The sequence below is a fragment of the Mustela nivalis genome, assembly GCF_964662115.1.
Source record: "Mustela nivalis genome assembly, chromosome: 5".
NCBI classification, from domain to species: domain Eukaryota; kingdom Metazoa; phylum Chordata; class Mammalia; order Carnivora; family Mustelidae; genus Mustela; species Mustela nivalis.
In genome coordinates this window covers 662,606-684,968 of record NC_139024.1, presented here as the reverse complement: position 1 = coordinate 684,968, position 22,363 = coordinate 662,606, and the positions used below count along the sequence as shown (strand labels likewise).

General features: G+C 53.1%; 1 protein-coding gene across 8 annotated transcripts; it reads left to right on the top strand.

Moving 5' to 3' along the window:
- Nucleotides 1–22,363, top strand: ERMARD (ER membrane associated RNA degradation). Of its 8 annotated transcripts, XR_014311708.1 has the most exons (19): nt 1–375; nt 1,496–1,694; nt 3,126–3,265; nt 4,474–4,575; nt 4,858–4,947; nt 7,023–7,120; nt 7,544–7,680; nt 8,684–8,798; nt 9,423–9,525; nt 12,609–12,638; nt 13,931–13,999; nt 14,569–14,742; nt 17,051–17,134; nt 18,778–18,842; nt 19,401–19,526; nt 19,895–20,105; nt 20,482–20,668; nt 20,944–21,057; nt 22,175–22,363. XR_014311708.1 is itself a non-coding variant. In XM_082730429.1 (18 exons), the coding sequence occupies exons 1-18, from the start codon at nt 265–267 to the stop codon at nt 22,356–22,358; spliced, it is 2,160 nt and encodes a 719-aa protein (XP_082586555.1). In that variant the 5' UTR covers nt 94–264; the 3' UTR covers nt 22,359–22,363. The 8 variants fall into 8 exon arrangements, 5 of the variants coding, with proteins under 5 accessions (XP_082586557.1, XP_082586558.1, XP_082586555.1 ...); XR_014311707.1 differs by lacking the exon at nt 20,482–20,668; XR_014311709.1 differs by lacking the exon at nt 20,482–20,668 and having other exon boundaries at nt 94–375; nt 3,126–4,131.

Genomic DNA, 22,363 nt, shown 5'->3' with positions numbered 1-22,363 from the left:
CCGAAAGGGCGGCTGGGAGGGAGGGGCGGGGCGAAGCGTGCGTCATCCGGCCGCGCCCGCCGCCCGGAATCGGAAGGGACGGGGCCGAGCGGCCCGGAAGGCGCGGTGGGGCGCGCGCGGGGCGGTCCCGGCGCGGGGGAGGAGCCGGCCGCTCCCGACGCTGACCCGGGGGACGCGCCCCGTGGGAGGCGACGCGATGGCGTTTCTCCGGGAGCTGAAGGCTGCGGGGACCCGGCGAAGCGCGTTCGCTGCCGCCCGCGTGGGATGAGCGTCGCTCCGCGGCGGCCGCGGCCTGCGTCCCGGGGCCGCGCCGTGTCGGGGTCCGTCCCGCGTGACCCCCGCCTGGGTGCAGGTCGCGGGGCGGCTCGTGCGGGGGTGAGTGTCCGGCCCGGGTCGGGCGGGTTGCGGCGGCGCGGATGGTGGGGAAGCCGGGCTCCGAGAGACTACCGGGGAGCCGCCGCGAGCGGCCGGCCGCGGCGTCAGACCCGCCCCAGGGGCCAGGCGGGCGGGGGCGGGTCCTGCGGTGTCCGTGGTCCCGGGACGGCCTCAGCGCCGGAGCGTCCGCGCGTGTCGCCGGGGCTGCGGGCCGGGGCTGCGGGCCGGCGGTCGGCGGCCGGGGCTGCGGACACCGGCAGGTGCGGCTTCTGGGGACGGCGATGCCGGGGCGGGCGAGGAGCGCGAGGTGACCGGCTTCCGGACCGGGAGCCGCCGCGGCTTCGTCCCTCCCACCAGGTGCAGACCCCGTGTGCACTGGAGTCCCGGGGCGTGACGCGGTGCGGTTATAAGATGCCGTCCGTGTCACGCGGGGGTAATTAGGAGTCGGGGATCGCCGTAAAAGCGCGGTTTGCTGCCTCTCGTACCACACGAGGACCCGGAGGCTCTAACTTACCTTTTTTCTCATTGTGCTTGATTTTCTGCTTTTCCGTTCCCCATTTTATTTATTTATTTTTAAAGATTTTATTTATTTATTTGACAGAGAGAAATCACAAGTAGATGGAGAGGCAGGCAGAGAGAGAGAGAGGGAAGCAGACTCCTTGCTGAGCAGAGAGCCCGATGCGGGACTCGATCCCAGGACTCTGAGATCATGACCTGAGCCGAAGGCAGTGGCTTAACCCACTGAGCCACCCAGGCGCCCCCGTTCCCCATTTTAAAATACTGCTCATTTGATACCTTTGGGCCGGTGTAGGAACGCTGGAAGGAGCAGAGCACTACCTGTAAGGGCGGCGTCTGTAAACTCGGACCTTCACAGGTAGCATTAAAATTTCACATCTTCAGTATTTATTTGAAAAATTAATGTAAACTGTCTTTAATTAACATGTAATCGTAGCGTTTTAATCACACAGCTCCCGGGAGCCGGAAGTGTGTTAGCAGTCGCTATGCCGGAGTCCGTCCCGTGCTTCAGATAGAACGGGATTGTCTTGTTCCTCGAATATATAATCGATATTACTCTGTTTTTACTTCTTTTTAAGAGTGTCTTCTACGTTTCCTATTTCAGATGCTGATAGAGGATCCGATGGCCACTTGTCTCTCTCCCCCAGTCTATGATATGATCTGTAAACTGGGCTTTGAAGTCAGAGAAACTTGGGACATCGATTGCATTGTGACGCAGAGGGGACACGTGTGCTGGCCGACCATCACAGCCCGTGTGGCGTATACACGGTCAGGTCTGTGTGCTCTCGGCTCCCCAAGCACAGGTCAGTGCGGGTCCGTTTAATACGTCTTGACTCTAAAACTCTCCTTTCTGTCCATTGTTTCTCTTAGTTAGAACTTTTTTTTTTTTTTTAAGATTTTATTTATTTATTTGAGAGAGAGACAGTGAGAGAGAACATGAGCGAGGAGGTCAGAGGGAGAAGCAGACTCCCCGTGGAGCTGGGAGTCCGATGTGGGACTCGATCCCGGGACTCCAGGATCATGACCTGAGCTGAAAGCATTCGTCCAATCAACTGAGCCACCCAGGCACCCTAGAACTTTTGTTATAATACAGACATAGCTCAAAACAGGAGAGGGTCAGGTGGCACGGGAGGCAGTGAGGCCAGAGGAGCGCACGAGAGAGGTGGGAGTGCCGAGCCAAGGATGCCCTATGTGAGGAGGTGGCCGCGGGCGCGGGCGGCACAGCCTCACTCCAGGCCAACAGTCCGATGGAGGAGAGAAGGCAGTAGGCGTGCAGGGAATTCTGCATGGGAAGGGACCAGCAGGATGTTACACGCTGTCTCAAATGTTCCAGGCTTTATTGTTCATTCTTTAGAGCAGGAAAGTGGGTTGTGAAATTTAATAATAGAAAAATTTCAAGCGCACATTCCCGGGCCCAGCAATTTCATCCCGGGAATTTGTAAGACAGGCCCACCTGCAGGTATAAAAGAGTCTGCTCTCGGTGCTGACTATAAGCAAAAATTGGAAAAACAAAAACGAACCAACAAAACCCAGACACTGGAAACAGCCACACGTACAGTGTTACTCTGACAGAGGCACACAAGAGAGCGTTAACGCGGGGCACGAGGATTGAGAAGCCCGCCTCTCTGAGCCATGTGGCTTAGTGAGAAAATGGGGGGGGCTTAGAATTGTTTTTGCTTGTGTGTGTATAAATATTTCTAAATGTACCCCAGAAATTAATAACTGTCGTTGCTATTGGAAGGAGAACTGGGTGGCCAGAAGGGAGACCTTCACCTGCTTATACTTTTTGGGCGTGAACCGTGTGAATGTTGTTTCAAATTTACCAAAAAATTAAGACAAAAAATTCGTATGTTCTAAAATAATGTCATTGGAAATCTCATGGTCTAATAACGTCAAGTAAAAAAATCAGGTTCAAAGATCATACAGTATAAACCTGGTTTTGTATAAACTTACATACGAGTAAAGTAAAGAAAATATTTTCTCTTGATTAACCTTTTTGTATTTTCAAACCCCACTAATAGTGTAATTTTGTTTTATTATCAGATGAGTGCTATGTAACTTATTCCCACAATATCGGGGTAGCTTTATTATAGGCTCAACTAGAAACCGGTTGGTTGATTTCATGGAAACTTCTGATTGATGTACGTGTTCTCTGATGCTCTAGGCACTTTCGTCACCTAACACAGAGCTGTGGTGGGGCTGTGGCACTAACGCTGGTTTTCTTACCCCCACAGCCCAGAGTCTGGATTACCGGGGCAGCGTGCGGCTCCTGGGCCCTGTGTGTGAGGCCGTCCACTCACATTTGTTATCTCTGACCAAGGGACAATTTGAGATTCGATACGTGCCGTGGCTGCAGTGGACAGCTTTTCCAGAGGTTTGGCTTGTGAACAACCTTTAGAAGTACAAGACTTTGCAGAGTTTGCCTAGAGGCCCTGGTTATCTGCTCATCTTTCCTCTCCTCCATCCGCTAAGCCCACCACCCATGAAAAGGCTGGAGGGTTTTGAGGGAAACTTGGACTATTAAGCAGTAGCCCACATCCAAGCTAAGAAACATGCTTGGAACAAAGGAAGGTTTGAGATGCGTTATCCGTATGGGGGGTGGAGAGTAGATGGTATGCGGGTGTTGGTCCTGGGACACACGATCGTGGACCGCTCCAGGAAAAGAGCAGAGACCTCACGGACAGACAGTAAGGCATTCTTTAGACAGTGGACAGGGAAGCCGGCTGGTTTGTGGAGGGAATCGAAGGGAGGAGGTGAGTGTGGGCCCAAGCCCAGACCTTGTTCAGGTCCAGGCATTGGACTTGGAGCACAGCAGCAGGGCGACTCTGCGTGGTCTTCCTCTCCAGTACTGTGGGTTTCCTGAGGCAGCTGGAGCGGGTGTTGCTTCTCCCCCTTGTAACGGCTCTTACCCAGCAGGCTGAGCTGCCTCTGTTTATTGACTTAGACCTAATCAAAATGGGAAATAAGATTTAGATCAAAACAGCTGACTTTCCAATTTGTAGTCATGCCAGATTTACTGCTTTCGGTGAACATTTAAATGAAGGAGAAAAAAAGTTCAGAACTCCTTAGCTATTAAGCAGTTTTTGATTCTTTTAAGTATTGTTACAGTTGAGTCTTGAACAATGCAGGGCTAGGGTGCCCAGCCCTCGTGCAGTGGCAGATCTGCACGTAACTTAGAGGACTCCCTCGGAACCGAACTGCTCGTAGCCTCCCTGACCACAGGCCTTACTGATGATGCAGGTGGGTGGTCCACACGCATTCTGTATGTTCTGTGCGTCATTACGGGGCTTGTACAGTGAGGTCAGCTCGAGAGAAGCGACTAAGAAAATCACGAGGAAGAGAAAAATACACTTACAGTACCGCACTGTGTTTGTGGGAAAAAATTTACATGTAAGCTGACCTGTGGAGTCCACACCTGTGTTCAGGGGTCAGCTGTGTATGTGTGTAGAAGTGTTTACCTGAACCAAAAAGGTCATGAAAACGTACCAGTCGAAACCTTTAGAAGTTTGAATTTCGTAGATGGTATTGCTTGAGAAACGTCCTGCCGATCACAGATTCTGACATACGTCTTACTCTACACAGTTATTTCCTGAAATATTTGCTGCTTTGGAAAGCCTCCAGGGTCCCGCCATCTCTCTCGGCTTAATGAAACTGACGGCGTGTCTCGAACGGGCTTTGGGAGATGTAAGTGTGAGAACTTTCTTCCACTCAAGTATGCGAACAAACATAAAGCTTTTACAGCTGTCCTCAGAATTCTTGATTTTAATTACTGTTTTCCTGTGAAATGTAATCATTTGGCACAGGTGTTTAGTATTTTTCTTTTTGAATGATTATGAAATCAAAACATCGGTGTCTTTGGTGCTTTTCTCGCTCATTTGTACAAACAGTGGCTTCATGCATGCGTTTCTCTGTGCGTTGTGGGGCCCCTCACCGCGCAGCTCGGACGCGCTCCTGTCTGCCCCGCAGGTGCTTGTCCTGCTCGGGAAGGACTGCCCCTTCCTTCTGAGAGACCTGCTTGCATCTGAGGAGCTTGCTGAGGTCTTCGGGCGGCCTGTGGTGAGTTGTTTGCCTGAACCTGATGGAGTAGACGCAGCACAGAGCCACTCGTGGTAGCTCGACTTGTGTTTCTCAGAAACTGATGCCTGCGGGAACGCGTCCGTGAGAGCTGTGACTCGAGAGCGTTCTCCCTTCCCATGGGCCCTTTCAGAATCGCCACTTTCCCGCCACAAGACCCGTGTCTCTTTTCCTGAGTCTTAGTGTGGTCTGCTAGCTTGTGATGGGATGGCCGCAGGGTCAGCCGCGGGAGCAGTTTGGGCTCTGTTGCATTCATTAATTATATGTTAATTATTGTCATAATAACATTTCAGGATAAAATTTTAATCATTTAGGGAGTGATACTAAAGTTTTACTCTGAAGTATCCATTTTTTTTAACCTGCAGGAATTTTGCGACTGTTCATACTTACAGTGAAAAAATACTAGATGTCACTTTAAAAACGTGCAGAGCTGTATACTTTGTCAGAATCTTCCTCAGGCCACATGGCCGAGGCTGTTTGGTGACTAAGCTTTGGGTCCCGGTGCAGGAGAACGCCAGCCCAGCCCAGCCTTTGAGCCAGAGTGACTCTTGAAACGCTGCTGTAACGTGTTCCCAGTTAGACTCTTTTTTGGATAAGAAATTTGTGTTCAGTAAAGCCCTAGTGGTTCCTAGTCAGCTTAGAGAGCCGGTGATTCGGGGAGAATACAGAGCGAGGATCAAGTACAAGATTCCTGTAGTGCACTGACCTCTGGCACATGGCCGGATGTTCTGACCTGCTGTTTGTTGCCTGCCTGGATGCCATTAGCCTCTCGCCGACCTGTAGCCACTCGCAGCCCCAGATCCTTCCACTCATTCGCTGGCTTGTGCGTTTCTCATTGTGCAGGTGGTAAATGAAATTAAAATAAATATAGCTAAAAAAGTACTTAAAAGTAACTTTTAAAAAAAGATTTTATTTATTTATTTGACAGACAGAGAGAGCACAGTAGGCAAAGAGGCAGGCAGAGAGAGGGAGAAGCAGACTCCCCGCCAAGCATGGAGCCCGATGCGGGGCTCGGTCCTAGGACCCTGGGGTCATGACCTGAGCTGAAGGCAGAGGCTTTAACCCACTGAGCCGCCCAGGCGCCCTTAGCTAAGAGGGCATTATTATGATTACTAGTAGTAGGCGTTACTGGTCAAGTATTAAAAGTCGATGTGAGCGGGAAGAGTTTCTGGAGTTGCTTGGAGGGAGGGGCTGGTTGCCAAGGGCTCTGTTGCTGACTTGGAACGCCACTTTGTAGCTTCCACTCTGGCTTGGCCCCTTGAGAGAAATTCAGGGTTTCTGCGCCTGTGTCCTCCGCTCACTCGGCAGGCGTCCGTTGGCGCCCGCACACAGCTTTCGCTCCTTCCCCGCATCTTCTCGCGCCTCCCTCTTCCTTACCGTGTGACTTGGTTGTGAGCTCTCAGTCTCTGCGCATCCTCCGTCTTCCCCGAATCTGTTGCGAAGGGTGGTGCTGCAGACCGAGAGTGAGCCCGGGCAAGTGCCTGAGCCTTGCCGTGCAGTAGCCAGGATCCCCATCATTGGCGTCTTTGTAACTGAAGGGACAGGAGCGGGTGACTGCTGAGCCTCCAGCCAATGGCCAAGTAGGGGAGGCCTGGGCTGGGAGCATCCGTGGGCCAGGCGCTCCTCAGGGCCTGGCGTCTGTGGATTCTCTGTTCCGTTCTTTGTGATCTGTTTTACCTCGTAGTAGGCACACGGGAGGTGCAGGATGAGAGCAGCCTGGCCTGGGACGGACCTTGTTCCCTCCATGGCTCGTGGCCCCCAAGACCTCGCTTTTAGCTCTCCGTGCCTGCATTCCGCGTCTGCACAGCGGGAGGAGAGGTAGTGCCCTCCTCGTAGGTTATTCTGAGGAGGAAGGAGTAGTAAGTACACAGAATGTGTTTGGCGTGTTAAGCGCCCAGTGAACGTTGGAATGCTGTTCCTGTTACCGCTGCTGCCGTACGCCAGCCGGAGCGTTGGGTCTGCGGAGAAGACCGAAGCAGACGTTCTCCACTGCTCGTCGGCTTGTTCCGTAGCTCGTGACTTTGAACTCTCCGGTAACCTCTTCTTAACCTGCTCAGATGGACGTGCTGAAGGTCTTCGTCGGATCCCCGTCTGGACTCAACTTGCGGAACGTCCTGTGGCATGGGTTTGCCTCCCCTCATGAGATCCCCCCAAAGTACGTTGCTACAAAAATAATTTTCTCTCTTCTTTGAGGTACTTGAGTTTGTTTTATCTTGAATCTTACATCAGGGAAAGGTGTGTTTTGGGAAAGATGAGAGTTTTGATGCAGAAACTTGGTGAGAATAGACTGAGGCCAGTGGACACCTGGCGTGTGACAGGGTCAGGACCCCACTGAATCGCAGCCCACAGGCAGCTGTAGGCCGAGCCTCGTGGAGGTGACAAGAGCCACCGCCTGCTGGGGAGCGGGCGACCCCGAGAACTGTGCTCGTGAGCCTCCCAGCCCTTGCGTAGCTGAATTCCCACAGCCGGGGGAGGCTCCTGCCATGGAATGGTGGTGTACTTTCTTAGTTTTAAAGCCAATCTCTTTGTGTGCAGGACTGTCTGTTTTTCTAACGGATCCTGTGGTGTTCTGCTCTAGGTACTGTTCAATGATGGTGCTCTTGACGGCGGGGCTGGGCCAGCTGCTGAAGACGTACTTGGAGCAAACGAAACTTGTGCTGGCACACCGACCTTCCGTAGCTCTCGCAAACCTGGAGGAGGCGGCTGTTTTCCCCGGCAAGTGCTGCACCTCACAGTTTCCCTTGAAGAAAGAGGGGTAAAGTCAGGAAGCAGCGCGGGGACTTGAACCTTTTAGATAGACTTCGTGCTCTCCAGAGGCTGGAGATTGTGAAGTTTTGAAGCTGCTTAAACTTCGTTACGTAAAACCTCACCTCTTCCCACCGCGGCCCTGGGTTGTGCTGGGGAGTCTGTGAGTCGTGGCTGCATGAATCCATTAGCCGTGTTAGACGTGGTCCGTCCTGCAGGTGTGCGGACGTCCACACGGCTTAGGACCGTTTGGTAATGTACATTCCCTTCTCCTTTGAGCTCGCCTACGTTTATGTGCGCAATCATGATGCCAAAAAGGCCAGCAGCCTCGGTGTCTCCTCTGTCCTCTTTGTTACTTTCTGTGACAGAGCCGTCTGCCACATTAGTGGGGGCGGGGGACACAACCTCTCCGAGCGTCTTCCTTTCCCAGTGGGCAGCGGAGCTGTAGGAGCTGTATGTGAGCTGTAAGTCATGGTAGGAACAGCCCAGCTCACTTGAGTCCCGGCAGGCTATGCCCGTTTGTGCCTCGGACCCTTGGGTAGTCTGGTGACTGCCAGTAACGTATTCTTTTTAAGACTTTACTTTTTAGAGCAGTTTTCTGTTTGGAACGAAATGGATCAGGAGGTGCCGAGGTTTTCGTATACCCCCCCAACGTCCTAACCAGTGTCCTACCGCAGGGCCCAGCTGTGTGGGAGGAACGCGCACGGACGTGCCATCGTCAGGCAGAGCCCACAGTTCACCGCAGGGTTGGGTCTTGTTCCTCTGTCTTCTGGAGACGTGTCTTTCCTTGGCCAGCGTGGCCAGCTGGTCCGCCCTGACGTCCTCCTCACAGCTGTGGCCGGAGTCACTAACGAGGCGGTGGTGCACGTCCCTCTACCCCCCCGGGGAGCCAGGCTCACCTAAGTTCTGGGCACCCCGCCCTGCGCCTGCTCACGTCATGCTTCAGTGGGTGAGGGTGATGGTTACTTCACAGACGTTACTCCCGCGGTACTTGGCCTGTTAGAAGACGTGATGAGGAACTCGGCTTTCATACGGAAGGTCATGATGCCGTACTGGGAAGCTGCGTTACTCGGCTTCCGGTCACACAGGTAAGTGACGAGGCTCGTCCCTCTCCGGGAGGGCCGAGCTTAAATACCTTCACAGCGTTGACTAAGGCCCTGCACGTCCGCCTTTTGGTGCGGTCGATACTGATAATCATGGTTTGGAATCAACTTTTCAAGGTCAGTCGAGTTGTTACTATGAGAGAACCGTGCGTCCCGTGTTACAGATTCCTGCACTGAGGAGGAGGAAGGTTCTACTCTGTCTCCTGGGGAACAAAGTAGATGCCTGTGGATGTCGTGAAGTCCACAGCCTTTGCCTCCCTTCGGGTTCCGCTGTCTGGATGTTGATTTGTACCTTGGAAACCCCCCCAAATGCTGGAATTCGAGTGTTTCTTACAAGCAGTGGGAAGAACAGGGCAGATCTCTGATGACATCTTATTCTAGAGATTCTTGGCATGTTTCCTTTCACGCCAGAACAGTGGAAAATAGATTTAAACTCATGGTTTAAGGAGATGGTGATTCCGCGCTCTTGTGTTGGCAAACACTGTTGGCCCCCCTTGCCCCGGTCCCACATTGGTAATGTCTGGATCAGAGGACGCTGCTTGGGGTTGGTGCCGGTGTTTACTCTGGTCTGGAAGCTTGCGGTTTGCCCATTTTCCTTCAATTTCACAGGTTTGCGGACTGTGCCATGTTGCTACTGACGCAGCTGGAGGCGGGACTTAGGAGTGTTTTTGCCACCGTTAACCAGTGTCCGAGAAGACTTCTGACCGCTGAGGTACACATGCTGTAGGGGTTGATGGTGGGTGTCGCTGTACTGAGTTTTCTCTGCTGCATTAAAAGTTTTTAATAACTTAGTTTGTTTACTCTTTAATGAATTTTTTAGCCAAGAATTTTCTTTGGAAGACTTTGGTGTCATTTTTTATGGCTTCCTGTTATGGTTTTATATGACATAAGTATTTATGATTGTTTCTGATGGTCCTGTATTTCCAAGTATCTCAAACTCGTCATAAAAATAGAAACCACGGGACGCCTGGGTGGCTCAGTTGGTTAAGCAGCTGCCTTCGGCTCAGGTCATGATCCCAGCGTCCTGGGATCGAGTCCCACATTGGGCTCGTTGCTCCGCAGGGAGCCTGCTTCTCCCTCTGACTCTGCCTTCCACTCTGCCTGTGCTCGCTCTAGCTCGCTCTCTCTCTGACAAATAAATAAATAAAATCTTTAAAAAAAAAAAAAATAGAAACCACGTGTTTCCTGTCTGTAGCCATTACTGTCACGTAGCCTGGGAGCCCCAGGAGGTGGCCCTGTTGAAGGACACCCCTTGCTCTGGGCCAGAACTGCCAGGGAGTCTAGGCGGAGCCTCTGGGCAGCCATGTGCCCGGTTTCCTACAGGCTCCCGATGGGCAGAGCTGGGGGGCGTGTGGTCGGGGTGAGCAGCAGTGGCCGCCCTCCCTGGAACTCTTGTTACTCGGGCTTGGGTAGCTTCCTCTTTCCGCCCCTGTCCAGCGGCGCCCCTCAGAATTCCGTTCTCGGCCCTGTGCTCCCCGGATCTGCCGCTGGGAGATCGCACTCCCTCCCACGTCTTAGCCACCTCACTTCCGTGGGCACAAGGACTGGAAAATAGTTTGAACCTAATGAAATGAAGGCCCGCCGCACGCAGAGCCGCGGAGGCGCCAGAGTGGCGGCGGGACAGCCGATCGGAGCGTGGAAGGCCGCTGCCGCCCTGGCCGTCGTCGCCTCTGACTCCGCTCATCCCGCTCCCGAGTTAGGTCCCCGCTTGCTGGACATTCTCAGACATCTTCAGGAGTTTTCCCCAGGTCTCAAACTACTTTATTTCTAAAAATCTCACTTTTCCTCCCACAAATTTGTTCTCCAGAGTTCCTAATTACCCTCGTCCACTCGGGCGCCGGGCCCCAGCCACCTGCACCCCCGGGTGCTGCGTCCCCGGCATCCACTCGGTGTCCAGCCCCGCCTGCCCGCTCTCTGCGCCGGGCATCCCCCAGCTCCTCTGCCAGCAACGAGCATCCCTACATCTCTTAGGGCCTCATTGCTTAAAACCGCAGCAGCTCCCCAACGCCTGCAGCAAGCTCCGCGCATGTTGGGGGCAGGCGCATGCCGGGGACCCCGCGTGGTTCCACCTTCCTCCAGTCTGTCTCCTTTCGGATTCCTCTGGCATCACTGAGGCCCCTCGCTGGTTCCCGAAGGTCTGTCCGCAGGCTTTGCCCGCTGTCCACACTTGACCACTGGAGGCCACGTGAATGACCTCCCAGAGCCTCAACTCCAGTGCGGCCCCTTCTCTGCCCCGCGTCCTGCTTTTCTCTCCGGGCAGTTCTGCTCTGCCTTCGTACATGTTCGTGCGGGTTTCTGTGCAGGCCCCGTGAGAGTGTGGCTCTTACATTTGTGTCGCCCGATGCCCTCGCCCGGTGCCTTTCGTGTCGGCCCCGGGCAGAGACAGGCAGTGCTGTGCAGCGTCTGTCTCTCCGCGGAGAGAGGAGAGCCCCTGGCAGCCCCAGCTTCCCTTGCATCTGCTTGGGATGACTTCACGGTGGCATAAACAGAGTTGGTTACTTGCGTGTTTGTGGACCACACAAGTAAGTGGCATGATGTTTTACCGCAGAGTATCTTAGACTGTAGGCCAGGCTCTTGTTCAGAACGAACGTGGCACCCATTCCTTTATCAGTTCTTTTATAAGGCAACTCGCATGTGCAGATGCTCTGTGAACCAGGCTGTGAAGTGCTGTGCCTTGTGGGTGCTTCCAGCCTGAGCGCTTCCAGCAGGAGCTTTCCGAGGTCAGTGCAAGGTCGGAGGAGGAGTAAGACTGTGTGACTTTAGGGGCGCCTGGGTGGCTCAGTGGGTTAAAGCCTCTGCCTTCGGCTCAGGTCGTGATCCCAGGGTGCTGGGATCGAGCCCCGCGTCGGGCTCTCTGCTTAGTGGGAAGCCTGCTTCACCCTCTCTCTCTGCCTGCTTGTGATTTCTGTCAAATAAATAAATAAATCTTTAAAAATAATAATAAATAAATGAGACCGTGTGACTTTAAGAAGCTTATGTACAAGGGGTGAGAGATAGGGCTTTTCCACCAATTCCTTAAAATAAGGTAGAGGTTAATGCACTCGGTTTATGGAGGTCTGTGAAAAGCTCAGTATTTAGTAGGCATTCGGCTGTTCAGAGCTCGGGAAGGCTCTAGGGTCAGCCGTAGAGGTTTGGGGGCTAAAGATACAGACCTCATAGTATCTTATGTCATAGCAGATGTTGACGGGAATTTAACGTTAAATTGAAATCATGTTAGTAAGCATTAAACAAGACACTGTTTTGAGAGCTGGCGTCCACAGAATGCTGGCTTCGTCACAGTGTATATAAGATCTTGCTGAATTCCCCAGCAGCCTGTCGAGACAGGCACTGCTCATGTCCCGTTTGCAGAGAAACCTGTGGGGGGGGGGTGCCCCAGGTCTCACCTCCGGGGAGCACGGACGCCAGGAACGGATGTTGCGGCAGCCGGCTCCGAGCCTGTGTCTGTCGGTGTGACCGTTACACGACGAAGTGTGCAAGACAGGCCCTTTGTGGGAGAGCACGTCCAGCTGTGCTCACTTGCACGCACTTGAGTGTGTGTGAGTCCTGCTGTGTGATGGGAAGAGCCTGAGCTGACGCGTGCGGGAGGAGAGTCTGAACGGGGCCCCACAGCCGCGTTCCCCGTGGTTTCCCGTCTGATGATGTGCTGTGGTGCCAGGGACGTTCTTCCCAAAGTGCTGTCAGGCAAGACTTATTTTCAAAAAAAGGTTTCATATTTGTGTCCCTTTACTAGAATTGTGTTTTCTCTTTTGGGTAACTCTACTTACATTTTGTTTTGTTTTCTTTCCTTTTCTGAAGTCCACGGCTCTTTACACCACCTTTGATGAAGTAAGTAACTTACGGAGTTTCTAGAAATAAAACATTGTTTTTTACTACACAGGAAATATTGATAGTCATATATGCAAAAAAATCCATTTTATTATGGAATTAAGTGTAGTTTTCAGTCTAATTTTGAGATCCAGTATGATTAACCTAGTTTCTGAAGGTATGGACAGAGCGACATTGGAAAATGCCTGGAGATACTAATGCTGTGATTATTTGAAGGCTACATTGGAAATAAGATTAATGCTTGTTTTGCCCATGAAATAGGAACTGCGGTTGTAAGTGTAAGCTGATGCACTTAATCTGTGAATTGGGTGTGTGATTCTGAAGCTGGAAATCACGAATAGTAAAAACTGCCATTGAAAATGTCTTTTTTCACTGAAGAGTAGAGAGGCTAGTGTGTGTGTGTAATCCTGGATAGTAATTCTGCAGCCCGCAGAGCTAGCCTCCCCCAGGAGACAAAGGGAGCCTCTCTATGGAGAGGGTTAGGTGTTTCGGTTCCTCTGCCGTTAAGATAACTCTTAGATCCCTTAGGAATGGGGGGCGGCGGGATTAAGCAATGTACGTGTTCACCTGTAGATTTCATCCCGTTAGGTAAATAATTTGCTATAATTTAACTCATGATGTGTTTGATACTGTGAGGATTGAACGAAATAGTGTAGTTACATCTGTACAGAATTAGGGTCTGTAGGGTTGGATTGGGTGGTTGGGTTCCAAAGTGGTGTGTTAGGAAGTGACATGTAAAGTAATTCTGATGTGTGCTTCTACACACACACACACTCACATGTGAGAACACACAAGCAGAAACACACAAGTACACACGAACACACATGCACACCTACACACGTGTGTGTACGTGTGCATCTGTGTTAACACATACATGTATAATACAGAAACACATGCACAGATACAGACAAATCCACAGAAGTAGGTGCGGGTACACACAACATGTGCACGCACACACTGATACACACCCCAGCCCCATACACGTAGATAGAGCTCTCAGTAGACGTCTGTGCAGATAACTCATCCATTCACGTGTCTACCCGTCATCACACACACGTGTGAGTGAACACAAACACTGTATACACACACGAGATACGTGTGTTCACGTGCATTCCTGCGGTCATCATATTGGTTAAGAGAACAGGTAGCTGCTGTGACTCTAAGACAACCCTTATCTCCTTTGCTTCGGGCTTCGGCGGCGTGTTGTAAGCAGGGGCTGCATCTTCTGACCCTGAAGATTCTGTAGGTATACAGGTGTGCATTGATTAATGTATTTATTTTTGCTGTTTCAGATATTGGCAAAACACTTGAACGACGGTAAAATCAATCAGCTTCCTCTTTTCCTTGGAGAGCCTGCGATGGTAAAATACTAGGCCTTTTCCCATCTGATACTCTTCAGCTTACGGATGTGATTAGCACGTCTCCAGAATGAAGCCCACCGTGGCCTGGGCTGTGCTCACGGAGAGCGCTTCTGAACCACCCCACACTGTCTCCACGCCGCGTGAGACGTCCGAGAGAGGGCTGCCAGAGGGGCACAAGCAGGGGCTGTGTTCAGGCAGGAGTTTGGGTGGGGTTCCCACCCTGAGCATCGGCCACAAGTAGAGTACACAATTTGGTAGGGGGAGTCCTGCCCCCAGCAGCGGCCACAGGCAGAGACATAGTTCCCCGGCTGTTCCCTCCCCGAGTAGCGGCCGCAGGTAGAGAGGGGGGCGGGGGGATCCCGCCCTGAGCTGTGGCCGCAGGTAGAGAGACAGTTCCCGGGGAGCCCAACACACTATGTCACCTTTATGACTGTGATTGATTGTGTGAAGCTCAGTTTCCGCGGCTCTGTAAGTGACACTGCTGTCCCTAGAGATGTCCAGCATGGCCCATTCTTTCTTCCCTCAGTTAACAAACTAACAAAATATTTTCTCTGTTTGCATTCTGAAAGGAGTTTCTTTGGGATTTCTTGAACCATCAGGAGGGCCCTCGTATAAGAGACCGTTTAAGCCATGGGGAAATCAACTTAACTGAATTTCCAAAAGAAGTGGCAAATCAGTTGCTTGCATTTTCTGGGGTCCTTTTACTCAGATTTGTTGATGAAGATCTGTCGGCAGCCTTCAAGGTAGTGTACGGGGGAGAGAACCATTAGATGAGCTGTTACCCAGCCGGGACAGGATAGAGTGTATTTCCAGATGTAATTAACCCTTAATCAACTTTTCTTTAAATTTGAGCCGTAGCATGCCTTCTTCGGAAGCGCAGTGGCGACTTGATTTGATGACACGCGAGCTTTTGCCGCGGCGCGTAAACCGTGTGATCAACCCAAAGAGGCGGTGTGTGAGACAGGGTTAACTCACTATGTCAGGAAATTTTACAAATAATGGTTAAATTGGTCGGATGGAATATCTGCATTGATCAGTAAACTGATTCTTTTATTATCTTGCAACAAATAATTTGGGGTAGTTCATATTTTAATCTTGTTTTCAAATGACGCACGTCACATTTACTGTAAAGATTGTTGAGAGGTTCAGACAAAACAGAAAACGTGATAGGAAAAGTGACAGCGCTCAGGAGAGCCTGCCAGCAGGGCGAGCCCTGTTCACGGACGGGCGCACGTCCTTCCACGAGCGCACGGTGCGGCCAGAGAAAGCGGTTAGTGGCCGAGCGCTCCGCGGTTTCTGCCGGCTGCCGGCCGTTAGCGGTGCACCCTCGCGACGTGAGCTGGTCCCCGTGGCCGGGCTGGGTTCTGATGGGTGGGGCGCTGCCGATGACAGTGTCTCGAGGCGGCTTCCTTGTTCACTGGGCACGTGTGAGGGAATTTGCACAAGTGCAGTTCTGAAGCAAAACTCGCTTTTACTGTTCGTTGGAAGCGTGTGATTCTTTTGTGAACAATTAATGTCTTTTGCTCCATTTTATGCGTTTCTGTGGTTTGTTAGCGGCGCTTGCCACTCCCGTGTGCGTGTTGCTTCTTACTTGTCTTGAAGTTTTGAGGTCTTTTCATTTTGGCTTAGGCATTTGGAATCATTCTTAAAAGACCCTCCGTTTCCAAAATTGTGGACCTAAATGTGCATTTCCCCGGTACCTTTCAAAGGTTTCTTCCATTTACATCTTTTGGTCCAACCGGAATTTATTTCATCTGGGAATGAGAGAATCTGCGTTACTTGTTTTTATCTCTTTGTTGGTTTGTTGTTGTTGTTGTTGTTGTTTTGACAAAAGCCTTGCGGGTTGGCCCGAGAGCGTTTGGCAGACGGCCGTCTCCGTGGCGCGTGCGGTGGGCTCGGTCTCCTCGTGCGTCCGTCCTCACCTTTGTGAGAGTGCGGCGTCTGGTGCGGCGTCTGGAGGTTACTGCCCCATCCCTCCTTTTCAGAATTTCCCTGCATCCTCCCCAGTAGCATTGTAGGCAGACTTGCCTAGTTACGGTGCCCACAAAGTCCGAGACTAACCAAGCCACAAACAGGAGTGGGCTCTTGATGGGTTCATTTTGGGGAACTGATGGTTTTTACAATAGCGAACACCGTTCCTAAACGTGGTGTCTCGTGTCCTCGGAATCCTCCTCTCTTCGCTTGTCCGCATCGTGGGCCTCCCTCCGGTGTGGACTCTCCCCAGCACTCGCGTGCGGTGTGCCAGGCCAGGCTGCCCTCCCTTCGATGGCCCTTTGTGTGCTTGTCAGCGGAGCAGCCAGCGGGTCCCCGGAGGTCCTCCACGCTCCTCCCCTCCACCCGCCCCTGGTCTCGCTTCTCTGCCAGGCCACGGGGCCTCTTGTGAGGATTGTGAGTGGTGGCCGCCTCGTGTGGAGCTCGGCCCGCCTGCCTTGCTTGGGTCTTTGAGCGAACGAAAGCTTTGCGCCTGGATACTCAGTGACTCGCTTCGTGCTGCGGAGCTTTCTGGGGCGTTAGTGCCTCTGCAGGAAAGTGAGGTCAAGGACTGTGTTCAAAGTGAGTCAGCTGTCGGCTCACTGACTTTTCTGTTCCTGGTAGCTCTTACTTCAGCCTGCCTGGCTTTTCCGGCCGCACTGTCACGTGAGCTGCGAATTGGGTTATTCTTACTCATTTCTGACGTTTGCATGTTTAGCAGTATGACTCTCTTTTAGTTGTACTGATTTGTAATTTTTAAATTCCCATTCTCTTTTTTTGGGAGACATCTGTGTATTTTTAGTTGGCTGTTTGGAGTCTGTCTCCTTCTTACGTGTTTCCAGTGTCACTGATTGCGGACAAAGAGGAGATGTGACCTTTGTTTATCGTGAATCGGCTTCCTTTGAAAAACTTCGTTTGTGACCGTGTGACCACCGAGTCAGCTCTGCTCCAGTGGAGAGTCCTGCTCTGTCAGAGCTGAAGGAGCCTGGGCGGGGGCCTTCGTGTGACTCGCACCTCGCGGGAGGAAACCGGGGGCCTGGCCACAGTCGCAGTAACCCTTGTCTGTGTTTTCTGAACCAGGAAGAAGCGGCGATCGGATCCCTGGCTGCTCTCGCGGATGGCTACAGCGCTCACTTCCACCCAGTGTCTCAGCTGAAGAAACAGGTGAGCCACACGCGGGCCATCGGGACGGCTGTGCACGGCGCCTGCGGCACAGATGCCCACGGGGCCAGGCACCCTGCCAAGCCAGACCTCAGGGTCGTGACCAGAGGCTGCCGCTCAGGAGTGTGGCCTTGGCCCCGCAGCTCTGTCCCTCCGAGCCTCAGGGCCCACATCCGGCAGAGGCAGTAACAGCAGTCTCGTGTCTGGTGATGGAGGACTTGAGTCCTGGCGGCCGGCGCGGCAGGTTCTCGCCTTAGCTGGGACTGCTACCCCATGTACCAGTGGCGAAGCACGGCAGTGTTCCTTTCACCACATGTGACCAGAGCATGTGCCCTTGTAAATTAGATGGTGCAAGCCACAGACTTTTGAGCATTTCTGCCAGGAGGTTCCAGTATGGAAACGAGCTTGGTGCTTTATTTTCCTCGTAGTGGGATGTGAATGTGCGAGGGGCAAGGATGGGCTCGTCTCCAAGAGCAGCGCAGCCGTGGTAGCTGCCGATGCAGACGTCCATCCGTGGGCCTGCCCCTAGACCAAGCTGTGGAACCCAGTGGAAAGGTTTAGGGAGTGATTTGCAGCGGCAGCTGGAGGAATTGCCTGAGACGCTGGAGTCTCATCGATGATGTCGTAAGAGAAGAGCGTCAGTTAGCAGGGGCTGTCAGCAGTGATGTGCCGAGAGTTCTAGAGGAGTTTTACTCTGCTGGTGCTACGTGAGGGATGAATTCGCCGCGGGTACCGGTGTCCCGTGGGTTCTGGTTTAGCAGCAGGCATCAGGCTGCAGACACCAGAGACCCGCAGCGTCCCGACCTGCAGCGTCCGGAGGGGGGAAGGGACGTACAAGAAGGGAGAACGTCCCACAAGAGCGAGAAGCTTCAGGAAGGCAGGCTTTGCCCGTAGACCTCCGCGGCCAGCTCTGAAGCCTCACGAGCCCCTCTGCTCCTTGACTGCCGTTTCCACGGCCCTGGTTGAGGCCCCTTGCATGCCCCATAGGGCGTGTTCCCGACCATCACCCTCCCCTGCAGCCTCCCCTCCATGCCATGGTGTCTGCACTTTTCGTTAGCAGCACTGCGTCCCAGTCTTTCCGAGGTCCTTCTGCTGCTGCTGCTGCTGCTGCAGGTACCCACAGGCGTAGGTGTCCGCGTTCAGGTCGCTCATACCTTCACGAGGCCAGAATTTGGCGCGGGCTGCCCTGGTTTGGTGTTGCGTCCGAGATGACGAGACGTTGGTGCCAGGCTTCCCGGAGAACCAGGGAGAGGGGCTGCCCTTTCTGACCTGACCTCCGGAGTCACACATCCTCACTTCCACTGTGTTGTCTGGGTGAAGGCCACTCACCAAAGCACGTCCCATTTTGGGAGGGCTCGCAGGCCCCCTCTCTCAGCAACGGGGGCGTCGAGAGTTGGCCGATACGGTTTATAACTCCTCTGCATGTTAACTACCTCCCAATCTCCCGTTAGCTTCACTGCTCTGCGCTTATCTGATTATACTGAGTAGCTGAGACCCACCTCCTCAGTTGAAAATGTAAGATCTGTAACAATTTTACCAATACAGATCTCCTAGAAAGGAATTGCTATGTTCATAATAGTTTACAAGTGTATTTTTCAGGCGGTTACTGTAGAATCTTTAAAAGCACTAGGACATTTTCCTCTTAGGTGCTGAGCTGTGAGGAGAGCATCCGAGTTTGGCCTCTCCTGCCTTTGCCTGAAGTGGCCGCCAGGTGAGTTCTGTCCTGGGGTCATGCAGACCTCACAGTCCCCAGTGGACACTAGCCTCGGCCTGGCGTCTCGGCCGTGCTCTGGGAAGACCAAGTACAGGGGGCTTGCTAGGCCTCACGGGCGGGGCAGGGGGCGCAGAAGGGGCAGTGTCCCTGCTGAGGGCCCCGCTGGGTGGTGGGTCATTTGGGGGAGACCAGACACATAGGAACGGGGGTCGGGCATTGTGGGGAAGAGGATGGGGTCCACTCAGAATAGTCAGTGGGTGATCAGACACAGTATCTGAAGGTCGGGAGAGAAGTGGGGATGGAGATTTTGGAATCAGGATATAGCAGGTCCGTGTGGTGGCAGTAACACTTGGACAGCTTGTTGCTTATCTTTCATCAACAACATGTTGCTTTTAGGGTATTGAATTGTTTACATATACCATCGTCTCTGACAGTGGCTTTTTCTTTTTCTTTTTGGGAAAACTAGTTGCAGATTCAGTGAACCGTTAAGTAGTGCGCCCGGGCACTGATTGGCGTCCTCATCATCATCCTGTCTCTGTCTCATCTGTTTTTCAGATCAGTGGCTACTTCCGAAACTCATGCCTGTGAGGCTTTCATCACCGAAATCCTGCCAGAGCTGCTCTGCCATCTGCCCGAGCGCTCCGGCCTTGTCAGCGGCTGTGATGGTCTCCCTGCTGGGAGGTGAGTCTCCGCGGATCACCCAGAGCAGTCCGAGTGCTGACCGGCCGCACTGGGGTCCACGCTCTGCTGTGTGCGGTGTCGTGATGTTTGTGAGCTGGCGGCAACGTTTGACCCTGCTGTGGTTGCGCCGCCGCAGACCGGGGAACCCAGCCTCCATGCTCAGGAGGTCAGAGCCCGATGATGCTCTCCTACACGCTCTGGCCCCCGCAGCGAAGTGCACGTGCGTGCGTGCGTGCGTGCGTGTGTGTGTGTGTGTGTGTGACGTCCTCAGGCCTGAGCATCGTGTGGAGCTGGCTGCTGCTCCCCAGAAGCTCACCATCGGGGGGCTCGGAGCTGAACCCCTGCTGAGAACACACTCTAATCCCCAGGTGGCCTGAGGCAATCCAGGAACTCTGCGGCACCCGCATCCGGACTCTGTTCTGTCCCAGAACCGTCCTGGAAGTGGTCACTGTGCTCCGAAGCATCGGTGCCTGCTGCGCCTGCGTGTCCCGCCAGGTGGCTGCCTCGGCGGAGCTGAGACACCAGCAGTGGGTGGAAAGGAGGCTGCGCTCACGGCAGAGGCAGACCTACCTGCACATGGTCAGCAGGTGTGTGGCTTGCTGCGCTGGTTGGAGACACCCGCTGGGCTGGGCGTCTGTCCGGACGCTGCTCTGACTCATATTTGTGGAGGACGCTGCAGCAGATGGTGTTCTAAACCCTGTCGTGATTGTGATGGAAGAGGGTGTGGGTGCTGCTGGCCCGAGTGAGCCCCGGGGTCTAACGTGCCAACAGCAGGTTACCTTGGGTGTGACTGTTCAGTCTCCTTACCTGGTGTGTATGTTAGGGTGTTCTCCATCCCTAAGCAGTTACCATTTTGGACAAATTCCTAGAGCTCTGGGTTAAGTGGGCATCTCTGTCTATGAAGCTTTTAACGGGTTTTGCTTGGCTGCTTCTGAAAGGCACACTCTACCAGCAGGTTCGACGCCGCCGCCGGTTATGTTACGTCCTTCCCGAAGTGGTGTATTTCAAAACAAAATCTCCACGGGTTCATGAGCGAGATAGTATCTTACTTTGATTGGAATGTCTTTGTGTCCTGGAGACACTGAACACGTTTCCACGTTTGAACCATTTGTGTGTTTCTTCCTGTGAGAGCCCTTGACCAAGTACGAGACTGTAGGGGAGATGCAGGCAGAGACCCAGACCCAGGGGGAGCGCTGGACGCGGGGCCGGCGGCCTCCTGCCCCTGAGCAGCAGCTGCTGGGAAGCTGGGCGGCAGCTGGTGGGCGCTCCTAGGGGTGGGGGGCCCCTCGGGGAAACCAGCCAGCAGCCGCCTTCTCTTGAGAAGTGTAAATTTAAGTTCCCTTGAGAAATAGTTTACACTGGTGAACGTGCAAAATACTTAGGTTTGTCAGATTCTAACTTTCTTCCTCTTTTTTAGTGTTAAGCTTCTGTCCCCTGTGCTTCACTTGATTTTATTGCTGATTGCCCTGGAGCTGGTCAACATTCACATGGTTTGTGGAAAAAATCCCTGTGAATATCAACAGTATCTAAAGTAAGTGTGTTGCACGTAGAAGAAATGAAACCGTTTTAGTAAATATAAGGGATTTTCACTTACTGGTTGTTTGGTTTTTTTAAACCCATGTCATGGTTGGCTCTTGACTGCTTTTCTCTGTGGATTTGGTGCAACTTTGTGAGCCTTTAAAACGAGCGCCGGTGTAGGCTCATTGCAGAGCAGCACATGGGACGCTTGCGGAGGCTCCAAGTTCCTCACTCTCAGTCACACCACTGCCCGGGCCGGCTCTGCTGCTGCCTTGCAGCTTGTTCTCGTGTCTAAAGCGAGTGTGAAAGGACTGGCGTGTTCCCAAAGAGACGTGGACCCAGGTGGGAACCAGGCGTCCGCCCTGCAGAGTGTTACGGATCGTTGGCCCCGGATGACCCCTGCCCCCACCTTGGCCCTGTTGAGAGTGCGTGGGGGGTGTGGTCTGAGGTGGACCGTCCGGGCACGCGCGGTGGGAGCAGCGCCCTGGCCACCAGCACCGCGTGCCCAAAGCTCCGCACGGTGACCGCCCGAGGTGACGCAGACCTTGCCAGATACAAATTCCTCTGCAGCGGAGGACCGCTCTCTGAAGAAGGATCTGTGGACTTCCTTTCTGTTGCTCCTTTAACGTCGAGCTTGAAAACATGCAGAAGTAGAGGTTGGGGAACGTTCTAGCCTACTTGACAGACGGGGGAGAACATGGAAAGTAGGAGCAGGCCTGGTGCTTGCCTGTCGGAGAAATGCCCAGGAACCGTCTGACACACCCCTCAGGAACGCTGTGTCCGCGTGAGAGGTCTCCCGCGAGGCAGGCCACCGGCATCGTGAGGGCAGGCGCGGGGGTCCTGGGGCCAGAGCACGGCACCCCCGTGGGGGCGCAGGGCCTGCACGCTCCCCGTGTGAGCGTCGTGTGCTCGTCGGGTCCGGCTGCGTCTCCAGGGCTGCTGCGAGTCAGCGTCTCTTCCTCTGGCTTCTGGTCTCACATCCGTTTCACGTGTGCGTCTTTGTCTTGAATTTACAGGCAAAAGTTAAGTAGAGTACTTCCGTTTTAATTCCAGAAAGAAATGAAAAGAGTGCATTTAAATCATTGTTGCATTTTATAATAAAATAAATTAATTTTTTTCCATTAAAACAGGTTCTTGAAGTCCATCTTGCAATACACGGAGAAGCTGGTGGCTTACACCAGCCAGGAGAGGAACAAGTGGAGCGAAACCGTCAGTCTTACACGTGCAGCTCTACTGAAGATTCGGAATTTTACTGAGAAGAAACAAATGTTAATTCACTTAGCCAAGAAATCTGCAAGTAAAGGAGTCTTATGAAAACA

What these genes read in the sequence shown, in the direction of transcription:
- ERMARD (XM_082730429.1), top strand. Translation starts at nt 265, where the DNA reads ATGAGCGTCGCTCCGCGGCGGCCGCGGCCTGCGTCCCGGGGCCGCGCC. An exon ending in GGAGGCGGCTGTTTTCCCCG is followed by an intron (nt 7,681 to 8,683) that starts GCAAGTGCTGCA and finishes GTTACTTCACAG; the next exon opens with ACGTTACTCCCGCGGTACTT. An exon ending in ATCTGTCGGCAGCCTTCAAG is followed by an intron (nt 14,743 to 17,050) that starts GTAGTGTACGGG and finishes TTTCTGAACCAG; the next exon opens with GAAGAAGCGGCGATCGGATC.